This window comes from Genypterus blacodes, unplaced genomic scaffold (genome assembly GCF_046128005.1).
Source record: "Genypterus blacodes isolate CSIRO-AG114 ecotype Tasmania unplaced genomic scaffold, CSIRO-AGI_Gbla_v1 ptg000053l_1, whole genome shotgun sequence".
In the NCBI taxonomy this organism is placed as follows: domain Eukaryota; kingdom Metazoa; phylum Chordata; class Actinopteri; order Ophidiiformes; family Ophidiidae; genus Genypterus; species Genypterus blacodes.
In genome coordinates, this window is record NW_027466865.1 from 2,696,894 (window position 1) to 2,707,458 (window position 10,565).

Sequence of the window (10,565 nt, forward strand, 5' to 3'; positions counted from 1 at the left end):
AGTTTGTGTCAAACAGCTTTTTATTTTATCCTTCAATGAAAAATCACCCTCAGTTTCCTGTATTTTCTGTCAGTGAGGCTGAATGTCCGAGGGAAAAGGCAGAAATGCTCACTGTTGCCTGGGAGGTTGATGCTTCTCCTCTGTGAGCTTTCTACTGCAAAGCGCTCACTGTATCTTTCATGGGATCATCATGACCTTCATCATGTGGTTTCTGAATGTAAACTACTGTTGTTAAATCTCTCACCGTGGTTTGTTTCTGTCTATTCGGGTGTACATGGTTGCCACATGAGGTTATCAGCAGAGTCTGTGGTGGCCAGTGAGAAACCCAGCTACCTCGAATTGGGTCAAAGTTGGGTTTATTTGTCAAAGCATTTACAGTTTTCAGGGGATTTCTGTCGGCCTCCATCCAGGCTTCTAGAAACTAAAATAAATATTTCCAAAGGATGCCCCCCCCCTTATCTATGAGTTAATGTGTGTACATGATGGTTGAGGAAGTAGATTCAGCTTAAACACCAAATATGTCAGCAAAGGATGTCAGAATGAAATATGCACATGTGTGTCTGGAAGAATTTAAAGATTTTATTGTTGGCCTTTTGCAGTACTTTACGTGGGTCAATACACTGGCTGAACTGAAATAAAGTCCATGTAAAGCAAACAGGAGCTGACCTATAAAGGACAAAGGCAGTAACTTCACTAAGTGGTCTGAAATTTGGTGATGCTGATTTTACGCTTGATGGTGTCGGAACAATGGCAATAAAGAAGTCAGTTCTTACAATTCGTTTAGCAAAGTTACTTAGTAATTTATTTTTCTGTTTGTGTTTGGAGCGAGTATGACTTTAACTAACTCCAGCTCGCCTTCAAACCTGTAATCAGGCGGTTAAGGTGTCTGTATACTCAGAAGGAAGTGTTTTCTCCCAAGTACAGATGAAGGGAGTTGTTGTTGCTGCCTTTTGCCTGTTTTATTCATGTGGAGTAGTTGCAGTTAAACTGAATGAGGATCTAAGCCACCAGCAGACACCAACCAAGGTGCTATATTTCTCACAAAGATGATTTCAAACAACTGCACTTGACCTTTTAATTAAAAACCATGTTAGGCTTGTCGACAGACTCCAGTGGTTCTTAACCACGATGACTCATGTTGGCGTTTAATTCAACCACCCACAGACAGGAAGAAGCAGTCAGCGAGTGTTTGGTTCGAATGAAAACTGCAGTGCAGTGGAGGTTGTGGTTGAGAGCTGCTAGAAGGAGCGGGATTTGTTCTATGGAAGCCAAAGGCTGCATGTCTGACAGTTGAATGTCAAAGGTGCACAACTTTATAGGCCACCTGAATTACTGTACACCTGCAAAGAGGAGTGGAGTTTGTCAATCACAGATGTGACTTAAAGCTCATCTGACAAATACAAATGCAGGTGTCACCTCTGCAGGGGTCCCCTTTCCTGCTCTGTACCTACTGAGGTGCAGCAGCACATTCAGAACATAAATAAAATAATCAGTGCAATGACCATAGATTTCTTTTGGAAGGTATCAACATGTACAAAACAAGGATACTTTTCGTTTTCTTACAATGTTGACATGTTGCACGTCAAAGTTTCCATCTCACAATTTTGAATTAATAATTTGATGGGTTTGGGGGGGAGGGGGCTCCTGCTGACCCCTTGGAGCCCTCAGATCCCCAGCCTGGGTTTGGCATAACAAACATTTGCAACCTGCCTGCTGTATTTGCTAAAGCAGAGATATGAGGATAATGAAGGGGGACCTCAGCAAAGGCTATTATTGATTTCTGAGCAGTTATGTCATATGCACTCATGCTCAACAGCACTTGTATCATCTCTCTTCACCCCCACTGTCCCACCTCCTGTAGGCAATAAAACAGTCATTTTTGAAGAGTCCAATTGTCTGTGCTTTTATTATTTGTGATGGATTTAAAACATCAAAGAGTACAAAATGAACACAGGAGAATTTGCTTCACATTCACTGGAAATGATTGATAATGATTACTTAAAGGTTCACAGTCACATTACAGATTTTTTTTTTATAGCAATGAATTGTTTCATTGTGTTCTCCACATCAGATCAAGAAACATTTAGTTCAAAGCAGTTGTTCCCACAGCGGTGGAGAAGGGGCGGATCGCTGATTTACTGTGGACAAGACGAGACAAAAATGAGACTTCATAACATCACCTTTGCATGTGTGGAGAGTGTTTCATGTACATAGACATGGACAGAATTGAAATAATTCCGTTATGCAATTGGTTATATGCTTAATTGAATATCTCGATCGGGTTAATTATAATGATAAACAACACTAGTTTTAAGGAAGACATTACTTTCTCCTCAGTTGCCTCAGAAACCCACCGACCCACTGGGCGTCCGGGTTCACACAAACCTTCGTTCCGTCTTGCCTAGTGAATCTGTGGAGACAAAGGGGGCACTATAGAACTCAATGATGTCATAGATGTCAGAGTCATAACTTTTGATTCCATCATGTCTGGTTCTAAGTGATTTGACCATTGTTGTTGTGCAGGCAACATCACGTCGATTGATTTTTCAGTTTTTGCATAAGTAGTGAGTGAAGCATGTCCACCATGTTTGGTTACAGTGGACTTCATTCATTCATACAGCACTTTTGGAAGAATGAGCCATACCCACTCAACTTTAGTAGATAATTGTAAGAAAAAAGTAAAGAATATCAAAATACAAAGTTAGAAATTTTTCCAGCTCGCTCCAGACAATCGACAATTAACAATTGACATTAGTTGAGTTTGGCATGAATAGGCTTGGCCCAAGGAATCCAGAGAAAAGGCAATTTCAAATGTCAAATTCTATCAATAATATGTAATCATAATAATTACAATAACCTGTAGCATTTTCCAGTACCTAACATTTTTTCCCCCCCAAAGTAGCAGTGCAGCTTGGCTTACTTTTCACGCTTTGTTTCAGAGCTCCTGGGAAATTTGTGGGAAATTATGAAATATAAATTCACAGTTTTCCAGCCATCTTTCAAGTCTATAGAAGGGGCTGTTTGACAGGCAGCAAACAGTCATGATAGATGAGTTTAGAATTTACAGACATTTATTTAATTGACTCACATGATTTCAACTCTGTCGCAGTGTCCAGTAACAGGATACACCTCAACTTTCCCAACTTGCCATCTGGGGCGAGCAGAAAAGGTCCGAATGCAGGCACACCTCCTGGGAATAGCTGCAGTTAAGATAGGGAAATATAAATAAATATGAATTTCATCATAAAAAAATTGCAACTATTGCAAAAATTCAAATAATGTTTATTATATGTCCATAAATTCCCTTCAAATTATAAATTATAAATATACAATTTTCTTTCTAGCTTGAGGTGATGGCATATACAATTTAAATGCAGATGACTTTTTATTATTATCTTGGTAGGTAATTTAATTGAAAATGTTAATAATATGTAATCATTAACTTGAATAAACAAATAACAGTGTCTCACCCTGCAGAGTCTCAGAGAAGATGCTGAGAGTCAGCACAGCTACCAGCAGTGGGGCTTTGGTTATCATCTTGGTGGTTTGGGTTGTTTAATCTCGCAGCATCAATGAGGATGTGAGAGTGTGTGACAGTAAATGCAGGATAATCGCCTTTATAAAGCAACAAATAAGGAAGTGTGTGTAAGATCAACCCCCAGACACGAAATTGTGAAAAAAAAAAGATGAGAGGAGTGTTGAAGGGTTCTTCCTGATCAAGTCAAAGTTGGACTTTTGGACAGTTGGAGGTTTTGTTTTTTTGCTTTCTCTGTGCTCAAATTAAACCAATGAGACTTATTGATTCTTGCCTGCAAAATTGTTTTACTGTGGCTTTAACATAAAGTGGAAAGTATATGACATGATTGTTCGCAAGTGCATCACTAAAATAAAATATTAAAAGGTGTAATTCCAAAAGTAGTTAGCAGTTACCTCAATAGTGTTCAATCTGTCTCTAATTTGGAGACTCAGTCGGAATGTAAACGTGTGCTTAACTTTTCCTGGATTCCAATGAGGCAAAGTAATCTGAATGTGGTTGATCTTATAAATCAGCTTGTTAACAGTATTTCTGTCTTCTCTTTGTTTCTCTCCACAGAGTTCTAAAAAGGGACATAAAAGGGTATAAAAGCTCACAGTTTCATGTTAATTTTCTCTGTGGTGTGATGGAAAGAAAACAGTGTTTGAGATCATATTGATGCTGACCTGTAGCCATTCCCACTTGTTGCCATATGTTGACACATATATGACGCACTGCATGAAGCAGGCGTGGTTGATGACAATGTTATTGCTCAGACTCAGCCGTTAGTGGTTTCCACCTTCTTGCACTTCTAAACCTGATGTTGTCTGATGAAGCATAATTTGTCCTTTAGTGTTTGACCTTTAGCTCTGCTGGCTCTCGCAATATGAGGCAGATATGTGTGCAATGACGTCCAACTTACATCAAGACCTCTGTGAAGGGTAATTTTAGGGTATTTGTCCATAACCTGCAACTTAATACATTAAAATAATATCTGACTTGTGTAGAATGTGCATGTTTAGTTTTGTTAAAGTTTATTTTCATGTTGAATGTGACCACATGACAAGTGTGGAATGACAAATGTCATTTTTCTGGGTTTATCAGGTAATAAATTGCTTTCTCTTGGTACTCCAAACACACAGGACGAGGCCTTGCTGTGGTTGGAGACCCCTGATGGAGTGCATGTGGTGCAAGATAGAATTATTTTCCTTGGATAAGAAAATGATTTCATTTTAAAAGAGGATACTGTGTTTTGTTTTGTTCTGGGTGTTCTGTTTTACATTTTGCTGAATGAATCAGATAAGCAGATTAATGTCAGTTAATTTACATCAGTCTGAATCAACCAGAATCAGGAACAGAAAACGTTGTGGAGGTCCCTGGAGTGTACGCATCACCAAACTGTGCGCAAGATACTCAGTGTTATTCTATAATTACCACACAGAGGTCTGCAATGGATAACCACATCCTTTTCTTGTCAGAAAATGTGTAAACATGTATATCCCTACTTTGAATAAGATTCATATACAGCTCATATGCTGTAAGTCTTAATAACCAAAGAGTGAGACCAAAAGTCTATGTATGAATGTCTGATTCTTGTATTTAATAACTCCTGGAGCCTCCTTTAGTAACGATAACATCGACCTAATGACCTTCCAGAACACACATTTCCTTTTTTTTGCCTATAGGTTACATCGCTTATGGAGGTGCTGTAAATAACATATAAGGGTACAAGGATGAATTACTAGGAAAAAGTCAAATGCTGATGAACAATTACACACATTACATATTACACAGGCCAAACAAAAGCTGTAGTGAAATTTGGAATCCAGCTAGCAGATCATGTTTTGTAAAATATCAAACAAGTAATTAAAAGGAATAAGGGGCGACAAATGTTAAGCTTTAATAATGCCGCGAATAAATGTGCATATTGAGATATTTATGTCAAAGAAGCATAGTCAATATGCTCAGATTTTCTGTCACACATTTTAGGCTTTTGTCCAAGGCCAAAGTCATGTCTCAAATTTTTCCTGTGTTTATCTTGTGGGTTTTTAAGCATTGTGCCATATCGGCATTTAAAAGCTCCCCTTCTTCTCCTTTTGATTTTGCAGTAAAGAAAGTCCTTCTCAAATGGACTTCCCCCACGTGCATCAAAATAGAGACCACCCCCCCCACCCCCTACACACAACTGCAGATGGGCTGATTTACCAGCCGCTAATAGTGAAAGCTCTTGGCTTGCCAATAAATGAAACCACCGAATTTCAATTTCCTGGCTATGTGCATCAGAATAGCAATACTCTTCCTGCTACTGCTGAGCATAGACATCATAAAAAAAAAAAACCCCTGACTGCTTACCTCAGCAAGTCTTGTTCAGTGTTTGGGCGATGTGACTGAATTTTGTAATGTTGCAATCAGTAATGGCTCAGTTTACTTGTGTTTGTGTTTGCATCATTGATTTTTGCATTCTTCGAAACTGGAATAAAAATAAAAAAAGTCACCAAACCTCAAATTCTCAACTCAGGGAATCTACTGAGGGAGGCCATATGAGACATTATTCATACTTGCTCTCAGAGGCCATCAAACTCTCAGGCATGCACTATCAAACTCGCTCACATGCACCATCAAAACTTGCACACATGCATCGTACGTTTAATTCAAGGGGTCTTTAATTCAAACCAAACTCTCACATAGTGCATGAGTGAGAGTTTGATAGTGGATGTGTGAGTTTGATAGTGCAAGTGTGTGAGTTTAATAGCACACCTGAGTTTGATCATGCCTGTATGTGAGTTTGATAGCATACATGTGTGAGTTTGATAGTGTGCTCATGTGAGTTTGATATTGTGCTTGTGTGAGTTTGATAGTGCATGTGTCTCATACGGCCTCCCATACAGGTCCCCTCATGTTTGCAGTCAGATGAATTTCATAAGGTTTTCAACATACAACAAATTTTTACCAGTCAACATCATTTTACTTAACTCTGGATGATTTCATGAGGTTGGTGGTTGATTTCTTCTCAGATAAAACTTTTTGAAAGGCTGACCATATAAAATATCAGCTTCCCACATATCTGTCTATATCATTTTCACATTATACTAGCATATGAAGGAAATGCACGAAATAATTGGAGGAGCTAAAGTAGCAACTGTAATGACAGAAAAGGTCATTACAGTTGCTCCGCTTATTCCGTTCAGAACTCTTTCAATATAGTTTTACAGTCTTTTGAAAGCGTCTAGTTTCCCTTCGGAAACCAATGCAGGCACTGGGTTTGTTTGTGCTTTGGAGGAAAACCTCAAGTCTGTAACAGACTGCTCGCTTAAATGTCACCGCACTTATTTTGCGCATCAGTTATCAGATGGTGGTTTTCACTTTCACTAATAGATAGGATTCCAGTTAAGTTTCTATATGTTGTTTCTACATAGCTCAAAGTGCCAAAGCAATAAAGCGAAGTTGGAATCTTTGCCATCTTAAGGTGTAAACCACAAGTCTGCACTGGCTGTAAAGTGTGAAAAACGTGCCACTTTTTCTCGTTACAGAAAGAATTGACGTCTTGGAAAGGGCCATTTGGTGCCTTTCAGAGAAAATGTGTTTGTCTTGCAAGAAATCGCACGATTTGCACACAAACAGATCATACAAGCAAAAATGCCAGGGTTCGTATTTTGATTAGTATGTGTATGAACAGCATTTTAAAAACACGGATACAATACAAACTGTACAGTAAGAAGAATCCAACTGTACACATGATCTAAGACATGCATCCTCAAAGTCCGGACTCTGGTCCGGATCCGGACCGAACCACAACTGTCTCTGGACTCTGAGCAAATTATACTTTTCATATGTATTATCTGTATTATCTGTGTTATCTGCGAAACATCGCCAAAACGCAACGAGTCAAAATTCTCCGCTATGTCCACTGCAAACAGCGCTCTGCATGTCCGAATGTTCCACTGTCAGTGTGTGTGTCTGTCAACGCTTTGGTCCAATCACATTCAGCATCCCGTCAGCGTTTTTCCCCCCACCAACAGTCTGCGAATCAGAGGCCAGGTAGAGTGGGTCTTCGCGGAATACTGCGGAGACCCGCACGCGGAACGTATTCCGCGAAGACGTTCCGCGAAGACGTCTCCGCGGAACGTCTTGACGGTCAAGACATGTCTGAGTCAGAAAGAAAAAAAAGTCGCGCATCTAGTTTCACCTGTACAATAGCTTTCATCAGTTTCAACAGCAGGCAGCTAGTAGTAGAAAATGGCATGTTCAAAGATGACCAGTAAAAGAAAAGTGGACAGCGAAAATCGGCAATTCAAAGATGAATGGACTGAAAGATTCGCGTTCATCCTGCCTCAAGCGAGCACCAAACCAATGTGCCTAATATGCCAAGAAACAGTAGCTCTTGTGAAGAGTGGCAATTTGAAACGGCACTATGACACAAAACACAATTATTTTGAAGCAACCTTTCCTCAAAATTCAGCGGTAAGAACCACAAAAATAAATGGGATGAAAGCATCATATGAAGCTGCAAACAGGATCCTTGTTAAATCCATGTCACAACGAGAAAAGTCTGAGTCCTCACTCAGAGTGGCATAGGTGTTGGCTAAACACAAGAAGCCATTTTCTGATGCAGAAATAATAAAGGAATGCATGACTGAAGTGATGGAGACCATGTTTGAAGGCAAACAAGAACTGCTGCATACAGAGACTTTTTAGTTTTTGCAACCTCGTATTAAGCATTGTTTAAAAGTTTGAATGATAATAAATGGACCTTTGTGTTATTGAAACATTTCTTTGTGGACCTTTAAGATTTGTATTTGAGTACCCCTGATCTAAGACATGGAGGTGAGAGACAGTAAGGCTTATATAGTTCAGTATGTATGAACGGACATGTGCATATTAGACTGTGAGCTGTCTTGAGGCGATGCTTAACTCTCAGCGCTATGCAGTCCATGGTGAGGGCATCTGGATTTGAACCATCTGCAGTCTGATGCTATACAAATGAGTTCTTCTGCCAAAGTTATTTAATGTATTTATCAAGAGCAAAAAGAGTTGATGAATGAGGAAAATGAGAGAGATCAAAGAGTAGAAGAGGCGACCGTTGTGGACCACGAAGTACCAAAGGTTAGTAAAGGTGAAGTTAGGAGGGCATTGAAGAGGATGAAGAGTGGAAAGGCAGTTGGTCCTGATGATTTACCTGTGGAGGTATGGAAGTGTCTGGGAGAGGTGGCACTAGAGTTTTTGACCCTGTTGTTCAACACGATCTTAGAGAGCGAGAAGATACTTGAGGTATGGAGGCTAAGTGTGATGGTGCCGATCTTTAAGAACAAGGGAGATGTGCAGAGTTGTGGCAACTACAGGGGAATAAAGTTGATGTGCCATACAATGAAGCTGTGGGAAAGAGTAATAGGAAGTAGGCGACGGACAGAAGTGAGACTTTGAGCAACAGCAATATGGCTTCATGCCAAGAAAAAGTACCACAGATGCAGTATTCGCTTTAAGGATGTTGATGGAAAAGTACAGAGAAAGTCAAAGGGTGCTCCATTGTGTCTTTGTAGATCTTGAAAAAGCTTATGACAGGGTACCGAGAGAGGAACTGTGGTACTGTTTGAGGAAGTCTGGAGTGGTAGAGACATATGTGAGAGTGGTGCAAGACATGTATGAGAGCTGCAAGAAGGTAGTGAGGTTTGCCGAAGGTGTGACAGAGGAGTTCAACGTGGAGGTGGGACTGCATCAAGGATCAGCCATGAGCCCCTTTGTTCGCTATGGTGATGGACAGATTGACAGATGAAGTCAGACAGGAATCTCCATGGACCATGATGTTTGACATTGTGATTTGAAGGGAGAGCAGGGAGCAGGTGGAGGAAAATCTGGAGAGGTGGAGGTATGCACTGGAAAGAAGAGGGATGAAGGTTAGCCACAGTAAGACAGAGTACATGTGTGTGAATGAGAGGGACACAAGTGGAACAGTGAGGTTACAGGGAGAAAAGATAAAGAAGGTGGAGGATTTTAAGTACTTAGGGTCAACAGTCCAGAGCAACGGAGAGTGTGGAAAAGAGGTGAAGAAGCGTGTGCAAGCAGGTTGGAACGGGTGGAGAAAGGTGTCAGGAGTGATGTGTGACAAAAGAGTAACAGCAAGAATGAAAGGAAAGGTGTGCAAGACAGTGGTGAGAGCAGCAATGTTGTATGGTTTGGAGACAGTGGCACTGAGGAAGAGACAGGAGGCAGAGTTAGAGGTAGCAGAAATTAAAATGTTGAGGTTCTCTTTAGGAGTGACAAGGATGGATAGGATCAGGAATGAGTACATAAGAGGGACGGCACATGTTAGATGTTTTGGAAAGAGGCCAGACTGAGATGGTTTGGACATGTAGAAAGGAGGGATAGTGAATTTATTGGGAAAAGGATGCTAAGGTGGGAACTGCCAGGCAGGAGGCCTAGAGGAAGACCGAAGAGGAGATATATGGATGTAGTGAAGGAGGATATGAGGTTAGTTGGTGTAAGAGAAGAGGATGCAGAGGATAGGGGTGGATGGAGACGGATGACTTGCTGTGGCGACCCCTGAAGGGAGCAGCCGAAAGGAAAAGAAGAAGATCAAGACCAAAAACACACTGGAGAGACACTGGACTTAAACACACACACACACACACACACACACACACACACACACACACACACACACACACACACACACACACACACACACACACACACACACACACACACACACACGCACACACTATCAACATCATATATGTATTCTGTTATGACTTGTGCAGTTTGGTTTAGTTTTTCCAAGTGTCAGGGACTTATTCAGTTGCTTTGTACTTAGGGACTGCTTTGTACTTAGGGACTGCTTTGTACTTAGGGACTGCTTTGTACTTAGGGACTGTCAGTCATTTTATGTTAGTTTTTCCAAGTTTCAGGGACTTATTCAGTTGCTTTGTCTTACTTCTTCATAAATACCCTTTGATGGCTGGAAAATCTAGAGTTGACTTTTGTACTGTTGCATTGTACTCGCAGCGCCCCCTAGTGGTAAGTCATGATTTAGGCAGTTTCTGAATCGCTTCAGAAA

The 10,565-nt window shown here is 40.5% G+C and overlaps 1 protein-coding gene across 1 annotated transcript; it reads right to left on the reverse strand.

The window, feature by feature from the left end:
- Window positions 1-1,911: 1,911 nt before the first annotated feature.
- On the reverse strand, window positions 1,912-3,615 carry cxcl13 (chemokine (C-X-C motif) ligand 13). Its single transcript, XM_076150762.1, has 4 exons — window positions 3,471-3,615; window positions 3,089-3,200; window positions 2,327-2,410; window positions 1,912-2,138 (listed from the first exon to the last, which is right to left on the reverse strand). The coding sequence occupies exons 1-4, from the start codon at window positions 3,535-3,537 to the stop codon at window positions 2,084-2,086; spliced, it is 318 nt and encodes a 105-aa protein (XP_076006877.1). The 5' UTR covers window positions 3,538-3,615; the 3' UTR covers window positions 1,912-2,083.
- Between the last annotated feature and the right edge of the window lie 6,950 nt (window positions 3,616-10,565).